This window comes from Equus przewalskii, chromosome 21 (assembly GCF_037783145.1).
Source record: "Equus przewalskii isolate Varuska chromosome 21, EquPr2, whole genome shotgun sequence".
Classification (NCBI taxonomy): domain Eukaryota; kingdom Metazoa; phylum Chordata; class Mammalia; order Perissodactyla; family Equidae; genus Equus; species Equus przewalskii.
This window is the reverse complement of record NC_091851.1, coordinates 10,563,264-10,589,422: the sequence shown is the minus strand read 5'-3', so window position 1 is coordinate 10,589,422 and position 26,159 is coordinate 10,563,264. Positions and strand designations below refer to the sequence as shown.

At 36.1% G+C, this 26,159-nt stretch overlaps 1 protein-coding gene across 12 annotated transcripts in view; it reads right to left on the bottom strand.

Moving 5' to 3' along the window:
• Nucleotides 1-26,159, bottom strand: part of TASP1 (taspase 1) — a 244,064-nt gene that overhangs the window by 206,521 nt on the left and 11,384 nt on the right. For 9 of the 12 annotated variants that reach the window (XR_011530954.1, XR_011530953.1, XM_070588800.1 and 6 more), the window contains exons 3-4: nt 22,983-23,050; nt 20,929-20,997 (exon numbers count right to left, since the gene is read on the bottom strand). Coding sequence is in view for 8 of the 12 variants with exons in the window: in XM_070588800.1 (XP_070444901.1) it covers nt 20,929-20,997; nt 22,983-23,050 (137 nt within the window). In the remaining 4 variants the exon portion in view is untranslated. Of the gene's footprint in view, nt 1-15,351; nt 15,619-20,928; nt 20,998-22,982; nt 23,051-25,573; nt 25,826-26,159 lie in introns of all 12 variants that reach the window. The other 3 variants (XM_070588809.1, XM_070588808.1, XM_070588805.1) reach the window with 3 other exon arrangements.

Genomic DNA, 26,159 nt, shown 5'->3' with positions numbered 1-26,159 from the left:
AGGATAATTAGGCAAGAAAAAGAAATAAAGAGCATCTAGATAGGAAAGGAAGAGGTAAAATTATCTCTATTCGAAGATGACATGACCTTGTATACAAAAAATCCCAAGGACTCCACTAAAAAACTATTAGAACTGATAAACAAATTCAACAGGGTCGCAAGATACAAGATCAATATACAAAACTCAATTGTATTTTTATACATTAGCAATGAAAGATCCAAAAGTGAGATTACAATAATATCATAAAGAATAAAATACTTAGAAATAAATTTAACAAAAGAAGTGTTAGACTTGTACACTGAAAACTACAAAACGTTGGGGAAAAAGACCTAAATAAATGGAAGGAGATCCATGTACATAGATCAGAAGGCTTAATATCTTTAAGATGGCAATACTCCCACAAATTTATCTAATTTTACAAAATCCCTTATCAAATCCTAGTTGCCATTTTTTTGCAGAAATTGACAAACTAATCCTAAAATTCATATTTCAATGCAAGGGACTCAGAATAGCCAAAACAATCCTGAAAAGAAAAACAAAACTGGAGGGCTCACACTTCCAGGTTTTACAACTTACTACAAAAAAAAAAAAAGTAATCAAGACAGTGTGATATAGACATATAACTAAGGATAGACATATAAATCAATGCAATAGAATTGAGAGTCCAAAAATAGCCCTTACATTTATGGTCAATTCAACAAGGATACAATTCAATAAAGAAACAAGTGCAAAACAATTCAATAAAGAAAGGATAGTGTTTTCCAGAAATGGTGCTGAGACAACTAAATATCCACATGCAAGAGAATATCTGAGTCAGAAAGCTCAGTTAATCCAGAAAATTAACTCTGTTCTAAGGTAACACCAATATTACCTAGGAAACCAGGGCAATTCTGGATTTACGTAAAGATCACCAAGTGCCCAAAATCACCTACCAATGTCCCTAGTTAGATGGATTTCTGCCGGATCCAAGGAAAACGGACCACAACATTACGGCATTCCTAATACATACCTAAAATTTAAGCAAAGAGGTCACAGATTTGAGACAAGGGCTTTTGCCCTAATGCAGCTAGACAATCTAGCTGTCCACAGAATTTTAAAAATAAGATCAAAGGGTGGAAAATTAAAAAGAGTTACATAATTAAACAGAAAATGAGTGATACAGATAATAAATACTTTGAGGACTCAAAAGGAAATGGCCTACTATGAGATGGAGAAGTTAATAGGCTTCTTGAAGGATGTAAAACAAGAGCAAAAGCTAGTCAGGAGGCTAGAAAATTCCAGTTGATGGATGTGATGTGAGCAATATGTAGGCGACAGGAAAGTGTCAGAGTCACAGAAGACACATTCAGCCAAAAGGGCTGGCTGGAGCCAAATATGGAGATTGCTCCACACCACTCACCAGAGTCTGGACTCGATTGTGAAAACAGTGAGAATCCAGTCAAGTTTTCAGTACAAGAAAGTCAACATGGGCATATTGGTCAAGCAAACATAAACTGACATTCATATATTTTATGAAAAGGAAGGGGAGGAGACTGAAATCAGAGAGAATAAAGTGGAGGCTATTTTACAATGTAGGCTTGCAATATTGAACTCTTAGTATGGAATGATAGCAGCAGGAAAAGAAAATAAGAGAGAGAGAGAAAAAGACCAGAATTTTCAAAGTTGGGAGATAAATACAACCATTAATTTAAAAAAGCATTTTACAACATGGAGGGAAGAGTGTGCATAATTAGGCGTAATAAGTTTGAAAAAGGCCTTCTAAGTGAAAATTCTAACTAAATCAGTTCACAACTAAATCTTAGGAAAGAGATCACACTAAAGAAAGATTATGGGGGGCCGGCTCCGTGGCCGAGTGGTTAAGTTCACGCGCTCCGCTGCGGCGGCCCAGGGTTCAGATCCTGGGCGCAGACATGGCACCGCTTATCAGGCCATGTTGAGGCGGCGTCCCACATGCCACAAGTGGAAGGACCTGCAACTAAGATATACAACCGTGTACGGGGTGGGAGTTTGGGGTGATAAAGCAGAAAAAAAAAAAAAGATTGGCAACAGTTGTTAGCCCAGGTGCCAATCTTTAAGAAAAAAGACAAAAAAAAATTAAGATTATGGCTTAAAATAGATGAAGACTGAATTCTTGTCCTGGATTATTTCATATATTAAAAAGTATAAAAATCCAGATCAGAAGTCTCTATAGCACAGAACAGAGAGATTGTAAGCACAAATAAATTATCACCATATTACAAGGGTTTTTTTTACATTCCATAACCTCCCTTGCCTCATCATGTATATCCTTCAAAGTATGTGAGAAAGGAACTGAAGTGTGAGAAAAATGTAAAGCATCAATATTTAGTAATTCCCAAAATACACATAAAAGATCACAATTGTATAGTATATACACCATCTCAACAATCCTTGAAATGAAATGTATCAACTAATTGGCTCTACAAAATTAATTTCAACATACATCAAATTAAAAATCACGAACTGAACAAACTAACCTACTCTAAAAATTACTCCTGTATGATGATTTAAATTGACATTTTAAAAATACATAAGAAAAAAGTATATAACAAAATCAAAAGGTATCTGAGAAGCAATTTTTTTTTCAAAAATATTTCTCCTACTTCAAAATATATTTATAACTTCAAAAGTGTCTCTAGTGAACTTCTACTTCTGACTATGAAGGCATAATACAGATATTTGTCCTAACTAGAAAATCAGACAAAATATATAAAACAAACAGACTTCATTCAATGGCCAGCCCAGGGCTATGATCCTGAGAGAAGAGAGACAAGTCAGGTACTTCAACTTAATTCCTAAGAGATACTTTCCAAGCCATAGTACAGGGAAGAGGAACCCAAAAAAGAACCAACGTTCTTCCAGAGTTGAGGAGATACAGTTCTGAGTTCAGGAAGGCTAGAATATACAGTACAGGGTACAAAGAAGAGAGAGAAAGAGACAGAGAGAACTCCAGAGACGCAGAGGGGCCTTGAGTCTTTAAATAAGTATTAGTCCACATATACTTGTGAGGAAACTACCAAGGCCAAAGAAAGAACCTCTGGAAAACAGTAAGCTGAACAATTTCTGGAGCTCACACATTGGGAAGGATAGGTCACGTTCCCACCAGCCAGAGAGAGGATATCAGGGAAAGTCTCAGGAGGTAACGCCTCAAGAGTTGGGCCAAAGTAGCCCTAGAAACAAGGCTACCCTAAGACCTGCACTAACAAGGTTTTAAGGTAAGCCTCAAAAGGATCAAACTTATTTAAACTAACAACAGTGTCCAAGAACAAAGTCCTACAATATTTGAAGAAATACAATATCCAACTCCCAAAAATGTAAATTCACAACATTTAGTATAAAACCAAACATGACCAGACACACAAAGTAGCAGGAAAATATGACCTATAACCAGAAGAAATGATCAAACAATGAAAACAGGCCCAGAAATGACACAGATGATAGAATTAGCAAATATTCTTATGTTAGCTAACAATGTTAAACTAGCTTTCATAAAACACATTCTATATGTTCAAGTAGGTATAAGAAAACATGAGGATACGGAGGAAAGAAAGGAATCTATAAACTAATAGATAGGGGCCAGCCCGGTGGCATAGTGGTTAAGTTCATGCACTCCACTTTGGTGGCCTGGGGTTCGTGGGTTTGGATCCTGGGCACAGACCTACACACCATTCACCAAGCCATGCTGTGGTGGCATCCCACATACAAAACAGAAGAAGACTGGCACAGCTGTTAGCTCAAGGCCAATCTTCCTCACCAAAATAAATAGAACTTCTAAAGATAAAAAATATAATAATCTTAGGTGAAAAACACTTTGGAATAGAAAAAGGGTTTTGCATTAGGTAAAAACTAAGGAAATCTGAATGAAGTATGGACCTTGTTTAATAATAATGTGTCAATATAGGTTCATTACCTGTGAAAAATACATGATACTAATGTAAGACGTTAATGATAGGGGAAATTAGGTGTTGGTTATATAGGAATTCCCTACACTATCTTCTCAATTTTTCTGTATATCTAAAACTGTTCTACAATAAAAAGTTTATTAAAAAAAACAATCAAGACACAGTTTGGGAGGAAAATGTTACAAAACATAAAGGTAAAGGACTTGTATCTAGAATATATTAAAAATCCATACAATTCAGTAAGACAATCCAAAGTTTTTAATGGGCAATTTTATGGAAAGATTGCAAATAACACATGAAAAGATACATGACATCATTAGTTATTAGGGAAATGCAAATTAAAACCACAAGATACCACTACATAACCACTAAAATGGTTAAAATTAAAAAGACTAATAATAATGAGTACTAACAATACTGAGTATTAGCAAGAATGTGGAGCAACTGCAACCCTTGTACATCGCTAGTGAGAATGAAAATGGCAAACAGTTTGGTAGCTTTCTTTAAAGTTAACCATACACTTACCATAGATGCAGCAATTCTATCCCTAAGTATTTATCTAAAAGAAATGAAAGCATATGTCCACCTAAAGACTTGTCTTCACCTGATCCTATCGTCTTCAACCAGAACAGCCAAAAATTGGAAACAACTCAAATACCCATCAACTGGTAAATGGATGATAAACAAACTGTGATGTATCAATACAATGAAATACTACTCAGCAAAGAAGGAACAAACTCCTATTATACCCAACAATATGGATGAATCTCAAAAGAATTATGCTAAGTAAAACAAGCCAGTCACAAAAGATCACATATTGTATGATTCTATTTATACCAAATTCTAGAAACGGCCAAATTTTGATAAAAGGCAGATAGTGGTTGCCAGGGTCCCTGAGAGGAGGGGATCAACTGCAGACAGGAATGCGAAGGATTATTTGGGATGACGGAAATGTAATACATCATGATTTTACTGGTGGTTACATGATTATATACATTTGTCAAAACTCATCAAATTGTACACTTAAAATTGATGAATTTTGTTGTATATCAACGAAGCTGACAAAAAAAGTGTACCTATCACTTGGTATAAACTGATCACCCTATATGATAACTTTCCCCTTATAAATAATATATATAAGCTTTTTAAATGTCATTTGTTGATTTTATGACCTGAATCATTTTATACAACTAGTAATCATTACATCCAATCAATAGCCAGCAATCCTTTAAAAATCTGTCAGGGGGCTGGCCCAGTGGCGTAGTGGTTAAGTTCGTGCACTCCACTTTGGTGGCCCGGGATTCACAGGTTCAGATCCTGGGCACAGACCTACATACTGCTCATCAAGCCATGCTGTGGTGGTGTCCCATATACAAAGTAGAAGAAGAGTGGCACAGATGTTAGCTCAGGGACCATCAGGGAAGATGGTCCTCAAGCAAAAAGAAGAAGATTGGCAACAAATGGTAGCTCAGGGCCAATTTTCCTCACCAAAAAAACAATCTGTCAGACCTTGTTGTTCCCCTTTGAAAAACTACAATCGTTTCCCATCATACTTAGAATAAAATCCATAGTGCTAATTTCCAAGATTTACTGAAAATCTGGACTCTCCCTCCCTCTCCCAACTTATTCCCTCCTACTTTCCCTCTCCCCTACTATGCACCAGCCCCAAGGATCTCCTTGCAATTCCCTGAGCACACCAAGAACACTCCCACCTCAGGGCCTTCAGATTTGTTCATCCATTCCTTTGAAATGTTGAGCTAGTAGGAGAAAGAGTCAATAAATAAAAGATTGTGTGTGTGCACACAGAAACATACACATACTCGTATGTATAAACAGCCAATGTCCCATGGTGATAGGTATTATAAAGAAGAATGAGGTGGTATAAGAAGGGACAATGGGTACTTTTCCCTTTAACCAAAAACTCCCTTTCTCAACATCTTCCCATGGTTTTCTCCCCCATTTCATTCATGTCTCTGCTCAAATAACATATCAGAGGGCCCTCCTCTTACTCACTTAGCATTTCCCCAACCTTCCCCAACCATTCTCTTTTCTTGTACTATTTTCTTTTTTATGACACTTCTTACTACCTAATATTATACATAATTTTGTTTACCTAATTCTCTCCATAGACCATAAACTCCATAAGTTTTGGTGTTATATCCCAAAGTCTAAAGTAATGCTTGCCACACAGCAGGTACTCAAAAAATATTTGCAGAATGGGGGCCGGCCTGGTGGTGCAGCAGTTAAGTGTCCATGTTCTGCTTTGGCAGCCTGGGGTTCGCCAGTTCAGATCCCAGGTGCAGACACGGCACCACTTGGCAAGCCATGCTGTGGTAGGTGTCCCACATATAAAGTAGAGGAAGATGGGCACGGATGTTAGCTCAGGGCCAGTCTTCATCCACATACACAAAAAAAAAAACAACAGGAGGAGGATTCGCAGCAGTTAGCTTAGGGCTAATCTTCCTCAAAAAAATAATTTGCAGAATGAACAAACAGGAGTTAATTACAACCAGATATAAGTAGAATAATTGACGACTGCAAATTATAATCCCTTAAGCAAGCTGATATTTATTCTTACAGGTTACTCCTTTAGAGAAATGCCAGGAAAATGTAATACAGTGTTAAGAATCTAATCTTTTCAGCAAAATAAATTCAGGCAGTAGTATTTTCAGTTTCTAAAAGATAAAATTTTAAAAGCAAAGTATTTTTTAACCTTACTCATAACTTTCTAAGGGGACAAAGCTTTAAAAAGTAAGATCCTTTTGACTGCTTATCCCAGCAAAGAGAGGGCAGGAAAACCAAAAAGGCGAGTCGGGAGCTACACCCCCACCATGACATGGAAACCCTTCCCTATTAATGAAATTTGGAAACAGCAAGCCAAGGAAAAGATCTGCAAAGCATTACTCTTTCACTATAAACCACAACCTGTATTACCCATTTAATGTCCTTTGCTGAAAGCATAAAATAAAACAAGAACTGTTTGCAAGGCTATGGGGTATACTGTACCTCTGGGGATCTATTATGAGACCTCTATTAACAGCTCTTACAGATGCAAACAATTTAGTGCTCAAATGTTGTACAAATACTAGACTGGCATACTATAAAATCATTTTTATATAAAATTATTTATGTTTGTCCAATTTCCAATCTTCCTTTAAGGAGAAGCTAGACATTTACAGGAAATTACTAATATATTAGTATTTATACCCTGTTATTTAAGTGCAAATTCAACAAACACATCATGAGCTGAATGAAATATGGTAGAATGAAGTTATGTGATAATACAGTTTCTTGTTCAAAATTAAGTATGCTAAGATACCAAAATTATTTTAACTACTGCCTTCGTTAATAAGCAGGTAGCTTGATTAATCTAAAGTTGAGAAAAGGAAAAAAACCCAGCTTTTGAAACAAACTATTTCTTGAATCTTTTTTAAATAGAGTAATAAAAACAGGATGTATACCCCATGTTGTTATAGTCTCTTTCAAACTAACAGTGGTAAACTCTGCACAATCCACCTACTTTACCTGACACTACCCTAAGAAATACAAATTTCCTGGTATTTCATCATCAATTTTCATTATTTACAGGACGAATGGAGGCCAATGAAAATGTATTACCAAAAAATCATTTGGGGATTTTTTTTGTTTAGCAGCCAATTAAGCTCAAATTTTCAAGAACTGGACTGTTGAAAGATTTCCAATTTAGATTCCTCTGTGGTGGTGTAGGTTAAGATTCATTCATTCAAAAAGTATTTATTGGACACCTATCTGGAAGGCCAATCTTTTCTGTAAAGAGCCAGATATATTATATAGTTCAGGCTTTGTGGGCCACACAGACAACTCTACAACTACTCAACTCTGCCTTTGTAGCATGAACACAGCCAGAGAAAATACACAAACGAATGAACATAGCTATGTTCCAATAAAACTGCATTTATAAACACTGAAATTTCAATTGCATATAATTTTCTGGTGTCATGAAATATTATTCTTCTTTTGACTTTTTATCAACCACTTAAAAAGCAAAAACTATTCTTAGTTTGTGGGCCATTCAAGAACAGGTAGTCATCTAGACTTGGCTTTTAGGCCATAGTTTGTTAATCCTTGACCTAAACCATGGAGATACAGCAGTGAACAAAACAGAAAAATATCCTTGCTCACAAGGAGCCTCAACTCTAGCTAAGGGAGACAGACAATAAGAAATTAAATAAATTAGACGGCATATTAGATAGCAGTAAATATGGTGGAGAAAAATGAAATGGGGTAGGAGGTAGGGACTACTTACTGGACATGGTCAAAGAGCTACAAGAGGAAGACAAGAAGACCACAGGGGTAGTTACAATTTATTTTTCTTACTAAGTGTTTATTTTGACATAATTTCAGACTTACAGAGAAATGCAATAGTAGTATGGTCTCCAGAATATATGAAGAACTCCCATAACTTTCACTAACAATGAAAAAATTAACCAGTTAAAAAATGGGCAAAGGACTTAAATAGACTTCAATAGATATTTCTTCGAAGAAGATATACAAATGGTCAAGAAGCACATGAAAAGATGTTCAACATCATTAGTCATTAGAGAATCGAAAACTGTAACCACAATGAGGTACCACCACTTCACACTCACGAGGATGGCTATAATCACAAAAACAAAAAATAACAAGTACTGGCAAGAACGTGAAGAATTTGCAACGCTTGCACATTGCTGTTGGTAACATAAAATGGTTCAGGTGCTGTGGCAACAGTTTGGTGGTTTGACAAAAAGTTAAATACAGAATTAGTTTATGACCCAGCAATTTGGTACTCAAACAAATACTCGTACAGGAACATTCACAGCAACAGAATTCACAATAGTAAAAAAGTAGAAACAATCCAAACGTCCATCAATGGATGAATGGGTAAACAAATTTGGTATATACATGAATAATCTTAAATAATATTCCACACACAAAAAATGAAGTATTGATACATACTACAACGTGGATGAATCTTGAAAACATCATGCTTAGTGAAAGAAGCCAAACACAAAAGGCCACATATTGTATGGTTCCATTTATATGAAATATCCAGAAGGTAAAGCCATAAACACAGAAAGTAGACCGGCAGTTGCCACGAGTTGAGGGGGGAGGGAATGAAAAGCAACTGCTTAGTGGGTACAGGGTTCCCTTTGCGGAGATAAAAATGTTTTGGAACAAGACAGAAGTAGAGGTGGCAGAACATTATGAGTGTTTAAATACCACTGAATGATTTGCTTTAAAATGATTAATTTTGTGATCCATGGAATTTCACCTCAATTAACAAGTAAGAAAGGCAGATGCAAAAGAATACATAATGCATGGCTCCATTTCAGAACAGCTTTACCCTGGAGGGCCCAGAAGGGGGCACGAAGGGTCTTCTAAGAGGACTGCAAATGTTGTGTTTCCTGATCTGGGTGCTGGTTACACAGGGCTATGTTCACTCTGAAAACTTCAAGGAGCTGTCCCCTTAAGATAAACGTATATACTTTTCTATATGTATACACTTCAACAAAAAAGTTTTGAAACTATAATGTAAAATTTTGAAAATAAAAGAGTAATTGCAATTTTTTTAAAAAACTATACCATTGTGAAGCAAAGGATCCAAGGGTTCTCTCTGTATTACTTCCTACAACTGCATGTGAATCTACAATTACCTCAAATAAAAAGTTTTTTTTAAAAAATCAGAAAATGAAAACTTCCACATTCCCATCCTCAAAGATTCTGGTTTAGGTCATATGAGGCGAAGATAAGGAATCTTCATTTTTTTGAACAAGTTATCTCAAGTGATTCTGATCCAGCTGGACCATGGCCCTCACCTTGAGAAACTTCGACCTAAATGAACTCCACAAGCTGCTTAACTTCACTTTTTCCGTGAACTCCATCTTGAGGAGGCTTGTAAAGGCATCTGTGAGCAACAGCACGAAGGAGGTGGAGAGTAAGAAAGTACAAATGAGCCATGAGAAGCTACAAATGCTAACCACTCTGGCAGCCAGGATTCAATCTCAACCGGAGAAAAATTAGATGAATTGGAAAAAAGACTAATAAAATGTGAGATTCACTGGTAAAAGGACATACAAAGCTTTCCAGGTAATCATCACCGATGCAGCCACAATATTATGCACAAATCAATGATTTTTCTTAGTATGTTTTCCATTAAGAAGTAGTGGAATGAAGATAAGATAAATGATGTTGGAAGTTAAATATCCTTTAAGAGGTTAGCGAGACAATGTTTAAAAATCAGTGCAATGTGCTTGTACTTGTGGTCATTTCTGGTACGTTCTTCACCACAAACACTGAAAATAATATTTTACTACTGGGACCAAAGGTAAAGAAAGGGACAACTTAGTTCAAGCTTAGTTGGCTTACAGAGGATTTTGATCTGCTCCTGCTCAAAACTCTTTGGAGTGATATATTTTAGTTCTGGTTCAAACTGCTTCAACGGGAAATTTTTTGAAAAGTCTTTGGTTTGACTGAAGTTCACTTTCAGAATAAAAAATTATGTACTTTAGTCCAACTCCAAGCCTTGTTTTCAGCTGTACCTTGAACGGAAATACAGTCTTAGTTACATAATCTCCTAACTCAAAAAAGTAGCTGTCACTCAACCCCAGCAGACTGCAGCCCTGAGAGAATGCATGCTCCATGTGGCCAGAGCTCATTTTTTTCAAGAGAAGTTAGAAATCCACAGTTTTATGAGTCTCCTGATTTTTAAATGTTGGCAACAAATTCCAATTTTTAAGAACTAGTCTATGGGCCAATTAACACACATTTGTGATCTGTCTCTTCTGCAAACTAAAGATTAATAACGTCTCAAGCTTCTCCAGATGCAGAAACTGAACTTCAGTAAGTCCTCGGTTTTCCACACAATACAGATTTTGACACAAATGCCAGTCCTAACAACAAATTATGATTTCATCTCATGATTAGTTGAATATTTAAAATAGTGAATATTCTTACTTCTTGCTACTTAAACAAGAATGATAAATACAGACTTAGTCATTTAACCCCCACTGTAGTCTAACCACCACGTGTCAACACAATTTACTAAGAAGAGCCAGTTTAGTGCTCAAAAATGCCACATATCTTCTGATTATGACAATTAGAACTTATAATACTTTTTTGCTTCTCCAAAATGAGTCAGATAAGCTTTCTATGCACAATTCACATGAAGAATGATGAAATATCATGGTATTTTTCTCAAGAGTACTTTGATCACCATTAGTATAGACAATTTCACCTATAACTTTATCCAATGGTGAACTGCCATTATCAAAGTGATGAGATAACACAGTATTCTCTTCGGAGCAAAAACAAAAAACAAAAAGAAAATAATGCGCATACATAAAACTTACATAGCTACATATGTTTAGGTAATATGAAAAAAATAAGAAAGAGATAATCAGGTGAAATAATTAAAGAATAATGAGAATCTGTCTATAAACCAGATACCAGATCCCACATAGTTTTTGTAAAAGTTGGCTCTTATGTTCTCAGTGTGAACTTTAGTGATTTCAAGATCAAGGTGATAAGCATGTGAAATTAAACAAGTATTAAATTTTGAAGAAATTATAGTATTCAGATGGACAATATTTATAGAAAGAAAGAAAAATTCTTGGGTAAACAAAGAAACAGTAAGAAGGTAACCAATTCAGAAATCCTCTCAAGTACCATGCCTATGAAAATCACAATTAGCTTACCCAGGCCTTGCCCTTCCATCTTCCATCTTGCCCTTCCATCCCCAACCTGCCCATTTACCGTTTCTCTGCATCTCTTTAGGATACAGGACACGGGCTCAAAGAGGGTAAATTACACTGCCCTTTGTCCAGTTCTGAAAAAATGCTCAATAAAAAAAAGGTGAAACTATGATAAAACTTTTTTTCTTACTATTAATAAACTTTATTTATCTCTGTTAACCTTGTTTTCCATGACTGACTAAATGGAGAATATGGATAATTATAGAGATCTGCAACATTGAAATCACAAGAAGATTATGGATTCCTCCTAATGTTTGGTAAAATATTGACCTAAAAAGGAGAATTTCCACAAATGGAGCTAACTGCAGATCATGGTATCTGTTATTACGGGTCTACAGAAAACAAGGTCAGAAAGAAGCTGGACAGATCATCCAATTTAACATCCAGTTTGCAAGGAGCTGTTAACTACACCTTGCAAGATCTCCAGGGGAGTTATATCCATGTGATACGAGCATGTTGTATTAAAAAATGTGGGAAGCAGATAGCTCCCACACAACAGAGAGAGATTTACCACTATATTCTTAGTTAACGCTTGTGTACAGAAACCAGCAGATATTTGCAAATTCATTTCCAGGTCACTGAAAATAAAACCCAGAAAACCTACTTTCATTTATGTGTTGAAAACAAAGGTACATGAGATTATTTCTGCAGTGTTACTGCCTGTTCTTAGAGCTACCCTCTAAAACAGGATTATAAAAGAATATTTTCACCAAAATAGTAGCCACTTATAAACAATTAAGTATGCTTTACTGAGATACATACTATTGTTTATGTTTTTAGCCAATTAATATTACATTAATAAAGACTGGAAAGTTTAAGAATTAATAGACTTTAACCAATAAATTTCAGCAGAGTTAGCCAAAACACATTTTTACTAGACCCAAATGAAGTATCTTTCATTCATTAATACAGAACCACGGGGCATACTTAGACATCTAAGCCTCAATTATCTAAAAAGAGTTCCTAGGGAAACAAAATACTTTCCATTTTCATTCTGTAACTGCTCCTTAACGAGAGAAAGTATTTTTTCTTTTTTGGCATTCTCTCTTTTCTCTCTACCTCAGGACATATTTACAGATGCACTGGCTGCTTTACAGACATGCTAAAAGTTCTTGCTGTGGTTGATCAAAGTTGGAATGCCTGAGGAAATTACTCAACTTAGACAGCCTGGAATTATATCTAGCCAAATAGCTACAGTGCTCTACTTTTAACATGTGTTAAAGTAATATTTTAGCTATCCTGGATGTAAGTTGAGAGAACATTTGTCTGCATCACATTCTGTGCACACTTGAGTCAAATACAGTATGTTGAATACCTAGCTTTAGTATCTGTGACAGTTCATTTTTTTAACTATTCAATTACACAAAAGATAACATACTTGATGTTAAAAAAAAAATCTCTCACACACAACAGCATACGTATTAGGAACTAAGACTTTTTATGATCTTCTTAAACCATCCAAGTTCTTCTGAAAAACGTCAGAATAAATGCAACAAATGTTGATATTTGTTCATTAGAGCATCTGTTGATCTGGCACACAATAATGTGCCAAAAAATAGAATGACATTTTTCTCTATCTTAATATTTTAATAAAATATTACTAAATATTTTAACAAAAAAGCAATGAACACCTGTACTCACCTCCTATTATTAATCTGCCTAATTTTCAAATAAAAATATAATATAATTAAGCAGAAAAATGACATCACAGCAGTTTATTTTCATGTTCCTTTTTAATTGAAAGCCACAGAATTGTAGTATAAAGAGTTACTTGTCAAACATAACACAAATCTCTAAAATAAAATATTGGCTTCAATAGACTTGCACATCTGAAATAGTTTTAAACTTTGTTTTGGTTGGATTCTTTACGATGTCCAGGAAGAGGTTAGCACACACGGTACCTGCAATTGTCTTTTCCACATGAGCTACAATTGAAAAGACAAATGTGGCTGTTTCTCTACTAAAGCCAAATTTGGCATCCACTTATACTTCCCTTCAACCTAAATAATCACAGCTTTTAACCATGCTGACAATAATATGGAAATATCACTCAAAAAGAACCTAACAGACCACAGGATTATAATAACTTAAACCTTCCTTCTATGAAAAGTGAAGTGAGGACATGGTCAGAACTAAGGGGGAGAGAGAGGTTTACTAACTTAGAAGTAGTAACTCATAACTATGATATATTTAATTAAAAAGACTCCAGCACACTAGAAAATGTTAACATCTGCACATATTCCAAGAGAGGAAAACATAAATGAGGTCCTCACTCTGAATTTTCTGAGAAATCTAATAAATGTTACAGTGCTGATACCCTATGTTATGGTATACGCATGTCTTGAACTGTCAGGAAATGTGTTACCATCCAGGAGGCTGGACCCTGCCTGAGAATGACTGCCAGGAAAAATTCCCTTGTAGTGGAAATGGCCAAAGCACTTTTGTCAACCAGGATGCCTAGGATTCAATTTTAAGCTGTTTGCTCTGCTATAGTGAGATGCAATCCTTCATTATTCTAACATTTAGGTAAAGCCTGCCACACACATAAAAATTAGATAACAGAGAGAATGAAGGAAAAAAAAACTGAAGTAATGTTTGTTCTGTTTTGAACAGGATTTAGGATACAATCTTGATGGGATTCCTAAAAATTATGTAACTTAAGTTTCTTCCTCATTCCTTTCCATAGTCTTAATAAAGGCCTGGGTCTGAGAGATGGAAAAAACTTAAAATCAAAAGGCAGTCTTTCAGATTGAACTACATGATATCAGCCTGTGATTTTGCTGAACACAGAAAAATCCTCTTAGCCTACCTCCTTCATTACCAAAAGCAAAAAAACAAAAAACAGTAGATGTTAGGTTACAAAAATTGATGCCCCCAAACGATACAGATCCAAACATACACTCTCTCTCACACACACACACACACACACAAAATGATTAAATAATCACAACACTATAAACCCAAGGGCCAATGAACCTAATATCTCTATTAATATAGGACAGGAAGACATTTTACACTCAATCCAAAAGTCTAAAGTGCTTCCACATAACCAAAACACAGGATTACCACCAACTCCACCACACTACCAAATGTAGCTTTAAGTAGCTCAAAACTGAAGTCTAAAATGTAGTATATTCTCAGAGAGTTAACAACCCCCAGAGCAAAATAAGGGCTCACACATCAAGCCATATGCTCCTCAGGACTGCTAAGTCTGGTCTTGGACCATATCTTCTACCAGATTCAGCCAAGAATACATCTGATAAGGTCTACAGAGCTCATGAAGAAATGGCTAGAAAAGGGTGAAAAACTGTTCATGTTCCCATCAGTACAAAGTAAAACATAACAAGCTCTGTACTTAAGTGTCTCGAGTTGGCCAAAAACTAATACATGATTTTGAACCAGTGTAAAATTAATTTGAAGTGTAAGAATTGATTCAGTTTTCTTCTCATTCTAAAAAAATTAAAAGAGAAAAAAAAATCACTGCTTTTCCACCAAGCAGGTACTTTGTGCTAGAGAGCACGTTTAATCTCTAGGGTCTTAGAAAAAGAGCAGATGTACCTAATGTGTAAACACAAACAGTAAGTTACAAGTTGCCCCTTAGTACTAAAGGCAAGAATCAGCATCAGCACTCAAAAAAGTGTTTTAAAAAGAGCGTAACTTACTTTTACTGTCCCAGGCTAACTGGGTTCTGTCTGGTGCTTCTTTGTCTGCACATGGCCACCCACAGCCTGTCTTCTAATTAAATCAATGCTCTAGCAGCAGAACAAGCAAACAAGTTGCCTCCCATCTGCGTACAGCTCTTCAGGACACATTTCCCTTGGTCAGAAGGTGGCAATTCTTGGGAGAGGTGATTTTCTCTGCCTCTTCACAAGAAGAACATGGATACTTGGCTGGATGCAACTCCATGAAGTGTAACTGTGTGTGTACACCTCAAAAAATAAAACAAAAAATGCAGAGAAACATAAAGACTCTATAAACAGCTGGAATACACAGAAATACTGAAGCACCACTGGAACAGTGCTAAACAGGCAAAACAGGGTCTTTGACTGAAATAATCAATGATACCAAGGTGAAAAAAAAAGTAAAAAAAGCATCTAAAGTCAAAACTCAAATTTCACGCAATGAAAACATTTTAAGTACTACAAAGGAAAAGGTAAAACTCCTTGCTTCACATACATAAAAAAGGACTTGCCCTCCATTACAGAGAATAGAAGATATTACCAATGGAAAAGAAAAATGAGACTTCCAAGGGTGGTAGATCTAAAATTACACTCATCAGTCACATTATGGTTAATGGGCACTTGTGTATACATGAGCTAAATGCATCAAGCAGTCTTTCCAATGTGTGGAAACTACGCGTGAAGAAAGAGGTGGAGGAAGCAAGGAACCACTGAAATACTCAGCTACCCTCTGCTTATGAAAAGATGATTTCTGAAAAACAAAACGTTTAGAAAAATGGAGATGTTCATTTATTTAAATAATTTTTTAACCTCACAAATAAAGAGAAATGACTGTAAAGCAGATGATCCTACTTTTTTGCAATAAAAACAAAATAGTGAAGTCAGGTAGGGAGCAGGGTGTGGTTAAGCACCAATTCACAAAGAAATCCCACCAGTGAACTTGCTCCAGGTTTGGTGAGAGAAAAGTGTGTATATGAGCCCTTCGCAATGTTCCCTTCCATCCTAGGTATGCCCATATGCCAGAAGCAAGCCACATCGTCTCCATGACCGCTAAGTATTTCGAGGACTGGCAGGTCTCAGGTGCTCGCCCTCCCCCGAGGCACACAAGACAATTCCAGCCAAGGGATATAGCCAAGGGAAGGGGGTGTGGCAGCTGCACAGGGACCTGGGCTATGGTCCACCAATAACAAACTATTCAACAGTGATGACACTGGAGATCCCTGCTTTAAAGAAATGCAGGTAGAGCTGGCTCTGGGTATAAGAGGATGTAGAGATACACATAAATGTGTAACAATATTATATATAGTAATATAAATATATAATAATGCAAATACCTACTTTTTTTTCTCTCATACTCCAAACTATCAGTCATCTGGATAAGAAGTTACTTCTTAAAGGATTCTTCTAGAGTTTATAAGCAAGCATTATATTGGATTACATAGAGATCCAAAGACAATGGACTGATTTTAGCAGTCATATAAAAATTTGTACCCAATGTAATCTCCTCTTTAAATGCTAAAGCATTTGGACAATAAACTAGTTTGAACCATGTACTACCATCTTCTCTGATCACCGAGAGCCTTAAAAGATGAATCAAGTCAACAAAAGAACTGCAGGATCCACTTAAACATAACCTAATTCCAACAAAACATTTTTAACAAAGGAGCCTGTGCAAGTTGCCTTTCACTACATGAAATTTAAAAGCTATACCTATCACTATTTTTAAAGCACAGTATTCTACCTACCAAAATAATAGTTTCCAAAATGAATTGACCAAAATGTCTCAAAAGCTACACCAGGATCTTCAAAATCTCAGTCAGATTCATTAATCTTCTCACACAAGACTACAAATAACCTCTCAAAAGTCTGTCATTCACATTTCACCTATTATTCCTTATTAGAACTTTTAAAACAAGGTCTTAATAGTTTTTTAGAAAAATATGATGTGCAAAGGGAACTTTACTAAGTATTTTATGAATAGTTCATTTTCTATCAATCTATGAAAGACTTTCTACTTTAGCAGTGGCATCATTACTCATCCAGTCCATCATGACTATCTCCAATTTCCTCAAAGAAGAAATTCATATCAGAAGCTATACGATGTGAAACATGCAAAATTATGGTCCAGAATCTAAAATCCACTGTCACTATCTGAACCAAAACTATTTCAAAAGCAGTCATGAAAACAATTGTCTTCCACATGTATAGCCCCAGATATGAGGATCAAATTCTTTCACAATATTTATCTTCTCTACTAAGCGTGAAATCAGAGTTGTACTACCCAATGGATAGAAGTCACTTTCCCATCAGTTATAAGGATAATCTCCAAAAAGCTATAAATAAAAATGAAACGAGATCAAATCAATTTAAGAATAAATTATTAAAATATGATCTATAAACCGACCTTTCCATTCCCTTCCCCATATTTTGAAGACAAACAAAATTCGCTATGGAGCCATATCATTTTCATTTCCACACCGCAGGACACCCCTCACAGGGGAATCGCCAAGGGAAAAGCTGGCCAGTTTAATGAGCAGGAACTTACAAACTCACCTCCCTCCCTTATTTAAATGAAGGGAACACCCCCTTTGTGTCCAGAAGTGGTAGTCTTAGGATGACACCATTTGTCTGCAGCAGTAACCCAAAAAAGATGAAACTACACAAGGTAATTGATTTCCAAGAAAAGCTCAAAAATGATGTGTCTAGTTGGCCTGCATAAGTGTGTGAGTGTGTGTGTGTGTGTGTGTGTGTGTTTAAATTTCTTTCTCTTTCACCTTGTTTCTTCCTCCTCTGTGGCGCTGAGTTGATATCAGTGTACTTTTCACCATTTGGGTAAGTGCAAATTTTCATAGTTTTTAAAATACAAAGCTAAATATCCTTTGTAGCCAATAAGGACTATTAAGCCATTTCAGTCATTTCATCCACCATTAGTAAAGTGTTCAAGGAATTCAAACCAATTTTAGTATCTGCCTAAGCAGTACTGTAACAGGTAAGTTTAAAAAGTACAGTTTTTCTTAGTCAAAAAGCATATCCCAAAGTCAAAAAGAAAAGGTATGATGATTGTCCAGACCTATTCAATAATTAGGACAAGACTTAGCTCTACTGACCAAAACTAAAGATAAGTAGCTACTCTCAAACATAAACAGTATAAATCAGACTCTGTGGGACTTTTTATCAGACTGAAAAGACTCGATATTGTTACCTGTATTTTTTTAAACACAGAAAACAACAGAGTCCAATTTTCTTATATCTTTCCACTGACCCAAACTATTACAATACTTCTTCAACTGAACTTTTTATTTGAAAACCTCACCCTGTTAGGTGGTGAATCACAATAACACAAGGTGACTAAAACCGCAGGGGGCAGTATAACCATGACTTCCAACAATATTCTTAGGAAAATTTTTTCAGTTTAGTGTACCTTGGCCTTTAAACTACTAAAATATATTTCAATCAAACATTCCATATAAAAATAAAATTTTAATGATAATTAATTAAAATTCTTCCCCAAATTTAACAATTAAAGGGGGGAAGTACACTAAACTCACTCAGGCCAGGATCCTCCTACACTACCATTATCCACATAACATAGTTCAATCAAAGATACTAGAACAAGTTTGTTCAAAAAAGAACTTCATATCTACACTCTTAAAAAACACAGGTCATCATTCAAAATTATAAAGCTCACTATTCCAAAAGGTATTTTTAATCATTTTTAAGTATAAATATGTAAACTCTCTAAAAGTAAGATTGATTCATCACTGTGGGAAAATGTAATGAAACAGTCAACATGATTATCAAAGTTATTCTAAGATGAAAAATTAAATTTTAACCTTTTTAAAGTTATTCTAAGATGAAAAGAAAAAGAAAAACAATTTTACTCAATTTTGTATTCATGGTTGCCATTATAGTCTATCCCTCAGCTACTCATTAACCTTCTTTCCCCAGACCCACACTGACTCCATGCACTAGTAAATCTCAGGATATTATCTTCTGCACAAAGGAGAGTAATTTCAATTAATAATTGAATTAAGTTGGATGAAGTTTTCCTTAGGTGCGTGCTTTGAGTAAAGGTAAGATTTGGTGGTAAGTACACCAACCTGCTTTCTTACGTCACTTTTCTCCTTTTATCCACAATATATAATTAACCTTTTCTTGACACTGTAAAACATGTCATTAATAATTACCATAAATAGTCACCTCATATATATCATTTCCAAAGCACCTCATAATAGTAATAATCACTAACATTTAAGGAGTGTTTGCCATGTGTCGCACACTGTTCTAAGTGATTGCCATAAGTTAACTCAGTTAATCTTCAGAACTTCAGAATTAAGTAGGAATTACTATCCGCATATTATAAATAGGAAAACTGAGTCAAGGAGAGTCTGTGAGGTACCCAGGGACACATGACTAATGATTGGTAGAGTTGGTATAAGATGTATCGGTCATGATAGGAGAGGACCACATATGTCAAGTCAGATGCCTCAGGGACCAAACTACAACAGAACTGGTGTCCATCATATATGTTCACCTTCCTTGACTGCACTAGGACCAAGCTGAAGGCAGTGACAGGGGAGGTTAAAATCTACAAAGTATGAGAAAAAGTGTAGCTCCACAATTAAGTAGGGGAATGCAGAAAACACAGCTAGGACTTTTGGTAAACTCTTGGGCAATTTTCACAGGGAAAAGCAAGGCCTGGACTGACAGGGTAGGTGCACTGATAAGAGAGCCTAAACAAAAGGGCCACAATCCAGCCACCAGCCACTAAGGGAAGAGTTATTACTCTATCACCCCCTCCCTCAAACTCATCACTGTTTTATCTTCATGTCTTATTTGATGCCCCAAGTACTCTTCTCAACCAGAAAACTATTTGTTCCTTATAATCCTCTAAACTGACTGACACAAATCTATCTTCTCTAAGGTTGAGCAGCAGAAGTGAGTCTTCTGAAGGCTTCAATATCCTCAAAAGAAACGCATCCTCAAGGTTCCAGAATAAGAGAACTGAGAGATCCTTTGGAGTACAAAGAATTATGAATTTGAGAGCCTTCCCCACTGAATTCCTCAATGTCTGCAGTTACCTGGAGACCAGCCAACAATTACACTGCACAAGACATACTTCACAGAACATAGCCTCAGAATATATATTTAACTGTTAGCTTTGTGAAGAAACTGCCCCTTCCTCTTTAGACACTTCTAGACAGCAGAACTTTTTGTTTTCTAAACAACGGAACATATATTCCTTTTGGAGGGAGTTAAGAAATTTTCCTATTGAAAATACTGAGGGAATTTAAGTATCCAGGCACCAGTAACTTTTGTATTCATGAAATTCACAAAGTGGGAAAAGGGAGTTTAATGAATTTTTATATTACTTAGAGAAGTCTTCAATGAAAAAAGCCTAACAATATCACAGCATTCTTCATAACTTTGTCAATATTGCTAGGAAACATTGGTCATATAATTGATGGTTGACTAACTCAACAGTTTCGAGTCACTGAAGAATAATGAACATAAACTCTCAACTATTTTAAATAAAACATAAACAGAGAAAAGAAATACCTCAAGTTCCACCAGAGCTGCAGTCACTGCATCTGTTGCTAGAGCGCCAGCCTGTAGCTTTTCAATTGCCTACAAAACCAAGGGGAGAGATTATTCATTGTAAAACTAAAACTTCTCAAACACACCCAGAAACTTTCCAAAGGCTTAAAGATGTGTGGGAGACACTTACAGTTAACAAAAACTGATCACTAGTTCCATTCCATACTTCAAGATATAAGCTACTTAGATTTAAAACAAGTAAGCGTTTATATTCAGAATAACTGATGATACAGCTCACTTACTATTATTCAAATTAAAACAATGAATAAAATCTAGCCACTAAATGCAAAGCAAGCGCAGGGAATTTAGTAAGTGAAAGGCCTTTATTCATCACAGGGCAATTCAAAATAGCCATAGAAATTATATGAATTCAATTTGGTTCAAATATCCTGCCAATTCATATTTTATACAGATAATTGAATCCCAGACTAAGCTAACAACGTCTTCTCCACTGTTACTATACTACAGAAAACAGTGACTCTCAGTCATAGAGGCATTTCAGAACCCTTAGATGGTCACATACACATGACAAAAGCATTTTTGATACTATAATGTATTTTATATTGAGATAAATCATATTCTTTTGTAATATAAACTACAGAGAATAAAGGTCTATAAAATCATCTTGCTTCTTGGGTATAAGTTAAGATAGGAAAGAGAGAGAAGGAAAACTGATTTCTAAATGAACTATTAAAGCTTCAGTTTAGTCAACAAAAAGAAAGCTCAAAAACTAAAAACTGTTTTCCTCATCAAACTTTTAAGAAGTTCATTCATTGTATAAATTGAGGATGCTGATTATACATTCCAAATGTATTAGGTTTCTAGGATTATCCTTCTATAAAAGTAAAACAGTATTTCTTTTCCATTTGATAATGAGATTTCACAATTTGAAAATAAGATAAAAAATATAAAACAGCTTAGAAAACTTTTAGCTTTACTATAAATTTTTTAAAAACAATGACAAAATATTCTTATTCATTTATGGAATTTCATTCATAAGAAAAAGCTTAGATCTCTCATAAAGTATAATCTTTCTTTTAAATGGTATGTAAATATAAATGAAAAGAGCTGAGAGAGAACCATATTTACCTGATATACAATATCCAATTTACATGCTATTTGCATAAAAAGTAATGGAAGGTTTGCCTACAAGAGTATATAGTCAAGATCAAAATAAAAACAAACAGTTTTTCTTCTGAGTCCATTCCTGCCTCCACATTAAGTATTCAACAATTTAGCAAAACCTCAAAAACCAAAGAGACAAAAGCACAACAAAAGTACAAGGGCAAAGCTAAACTCAGGGATGACAATGAATTTGCTATGATACAAACTATGTGATGAAAAACAGAAGGAAAAAGTACAGGATAATCTCCCTAAAAAACCACCCATTTTAATTTTTTATTTTTTTCTTCCCTTCATGGAAAGACACATTGGCCGCCTTTGAGCTGTTTTTCTCAACCCCTTCTATAGAGCTCAACACCTTTGCAAAGATTTTAAAATATATGATTATGTGCCCACAATTCCAAAAATACAGACTTTAGGGGCTGGCCTGTGGCGCAGTGATCAGGTTCACACACTCTGCTTCAGCAGCCCAGGGTTCACCAGCTCAGATTCCAGGTGCAGACCTATGCACCACTTATCAAGCCGTGCTGTGGCAAGTGTCCTACATATAAAGTAGAAGAAGATGGGCATGGATGTTAGCTCAGGGCCAATCTTCCTCAGCAAAAAAGAGGCGGATTGGCAGCAGATGTTAGCTCAGGGCTACTCTTCCACAAAAAAAGAAAAAAAATACAGACTTTAATCTGGGAAAGGAAGGGAAAGATCTAACTAAGCATCATTTGGAGAATAAAAAACACAAAACAAAACAAAAAAAGACTTCACAAATAAAAGCAAAATAATTTTGTGGTCCAAAACAAAGACTGTCTTATAAGTCAAACCTCAAAATTTTGAATTTCAAGGTAAAGCTGCTTTACACCAAAAGTGAAATGTTTCAGTTATCCACATTCTCTTCATACCTTCTGACAAGCTCGTTTGCATACATGTTTATACTCCTTGGCTTTGGATTCAGAATGATAACCTGCACCTGTTGTGGAAAATACCAACCAATTGTTAGTTATCATTAAAATATCAGAGACCTTGCTTATATTACATAGATAGTTCATACAAACTGATGCTCTTCTAGTGACAATAAACTATTGTCCTAACTGTATGGAGTTTTAAAAATCTAATAGCTTCTTTCTCCATCATAAGCCTGTTTAATACCATGCCTTATCTCCTTTTTCGAAAGCTGTTTTCCTGCCAGAGGCACTAGAACAGCTCATGCCCCCAAAGAGGCTTGACCAAGGTCACCTCTCCTCTTGAAAAGCTCTCTCCAAAGTCAGGAGCTTTTTTAGTCTGGAGTTGATAACCCTGGCAGTGTCAGGGACAGAGTCCCTTGAACTTCCTCTCTGTTGACCCTTTAGAAAGCCACTGCCATTTGGGAAATTACTGTGCAGAATCCAGAATTCTTAAGAGTAACTACAGAAAACTAGGTAGTTTCTAAATACTATTTGAAGTTGAGGGGTGTCCACCTGTCCACAACCACCATCAATACCACCACTCTACCCAAACCTTTACATCTTCTCATCTCCTGGAATGTAGCTCAGAGTGTCTCTGAAACCTCAGTGATGGTATATTCAGGACTGACCATTAGAAATCCTGGTGGTCCTTGTCTCTTAACAAACATCCAGCAACTTCCTCAAGAGAAATGGATCTGAAATTTGTTTCCCTAAAAGGATTAATACTTGCTTAGTTAGAGATTTGAGAAGAATCTAAATAAGAAAGCAACCAAGACTAAAGCCCTTAAACTCTTGTGATGATTAGGCTTCTAATTAAAGTTCTTTAACAGAGTTCTGAACCACCTCCCAACCCACCACCAAGGCCCCATAGGGGTCCAACGTAAGGAAGGTTAAGAACTACATCTCTGGGTCAGCCCAGTGGCACAGTGGTTAAGTGCACATGTTCCGCTTCGGCGGCCTGGGATTTGCCGGTTCGGATCCCGAGTGCAGACCTGTGCCCTGCTTGGCAAACCATGCCATGGCAGGCATCCCACATATAAAGTAGAGGAAGATAGGCACAGATGTTAACTCAGGGCCAGTCTTCCTCAGCAAAAGAGAAGGATTGGCAGCAGATGTTAGCTCAGAGCTGATCTTCCTCCAAGAAAAAACAGAACTACATCTCTAAGCTTCAGGGCTCCTCATGTAGGGCTGCAGATTCTGACACAAACTTAACCCACCTATCCTCAAGGTAGAGAAAGAACTGGCACACGAAGCTATTGTTAAGAGACCCAAGAGAGCAGAAAAGATGTCCTAGAACAGGAATCCATAATATACCTAAATTCTAATCCTGTTTCTGAAGAAAACTCTGAAACTTCATAGAACCTGTACCAATATTTAATAGGCCTTTCTTCACGGTATCTCTAATGGGGGGGGGGGGGACAACAATGGCAATCTTTCAGCAATGTTTCCCAAAGCATAGGACACTCTTGCCAAATAGATAACTTTAGCTTTCCAGATAACAGCATTAATAGCATTAACATGTAAATCCTTCTGCTTGGAATAGAGAAAAAGTTTCCCCGTGGCTCCAGTATATCTTTAACATCTGGTTAACACTTGCTAATTCCTTTATCAAAGGAAAGGTAAGCTTAGGATCTAAGTCACTGACATGCAACAGGATCTAGTTAAAATTTAAATACATTGTTTTGTTTGCACTAAGTTATTTTTTCTCCATGGAAATGATACCGACATTTAACTTAAGTAAAGACAGGTTTCATCTTTAAAATGTTCAGGTTAAAAGGTGTTTAGTTTTTTAATATTAGGTAAACAGTATAGGTAGTATACAGATCTGGGAAAAATCAAGAACCTACTATTCAAATGAGTAAAATTTGGGCAAGTCTCCTCTAGTGCTAAAAAAATAAAAACAGCTTTAAAATCTCTATATTGGATGAGGAATTGAAATTTTGACCCTTTAATGAGCAAGATATATACTTCTGCATAATCACTTTATCTGACCTTCTAATCATTTAGAAGGGGGGTCACCCTTAATCCACGCAATTTCCTGCCATAACCCAGATTTCCTCCTATTACTGCTGACCCCCAGCACTAACTTTATGTAAGAGCCATTACCATCAAGTGTGTGTCTGAGAGAGGAGCAATACCACCATGCCAGTCATGAAAGCAATGCTTTCCAACTAATCAAAAGCTCTATATTGTTCCTGGTTACAAATTTCAGACATGTCTTGTATAGTTCTGAAATATTCATTCCGAACAAAATAACTCACTAGGTACTATGAAAGGTGTACCATCAACATGGTATAGTAGAAAGAAGACTGAAGTCTCAAGGCAGGAGTTCTGGTCCCAGGTTTACTTCTAACTGGGTTATTTCTATAAATTTACCTCATTTCTTTGAAAAATAATTTGAAAGAACAGGAAATTGAACTTTTTTTTTTTTTAGATTCTTCTGGATTAGATTCTGTATGACTTCTCAAGTTGTCCGAACTAGACGTAGCAAAAGGTTAATGAGCAGGCAGGACGTTAGTTTGATAAGAAGATACAATTTCACTCCTTACCCCATATCAAAGTTAATCTTGCTCCCATCCTGCCTGACTGTGTGAGGAAACTTAAAAGCAGACCTAGCCATTCCTTCTTCCTTCACGGAGGTCACGCACTTTAGATTCTGAATGCAGGCAAGTAAAACGGACCAAAGGAAAAGAAAGGCTGCTGAGCAGATCTGGGCAGAGCTGCACTGCTCCGAAACCCAAGACCCTTCAATGATGAGGGACCCAGCGGTTGAACTTCACTGCATCTGTCCTCAAAGTCCTCTGAAGGAGAGAATACAGGCATCATGATATGTTGCCAAAAACACTACACTGGGACTTACGGGCCCACTAAGGGTTTCTCAACCTGGCTCTAGCACAAACTAGCCACATGGCTGAAGCCACTTAATCTCTCTGGTTCTAAGTTTCCTCATTTATAATACCAAGAAGGCAAACTGGCTCTAAAGCTGTGTAATTATACGCTAAGATGGCCACAATCAAATATGGAGTCAACAAAACTTTTTCTGCAGCATTATTTTTAAAAACATAAACCGGAGTTTAAAAGATTACCTTGTCTGGTTTTAACACTATTTAAATATATCTATTATACTGGGTAAAA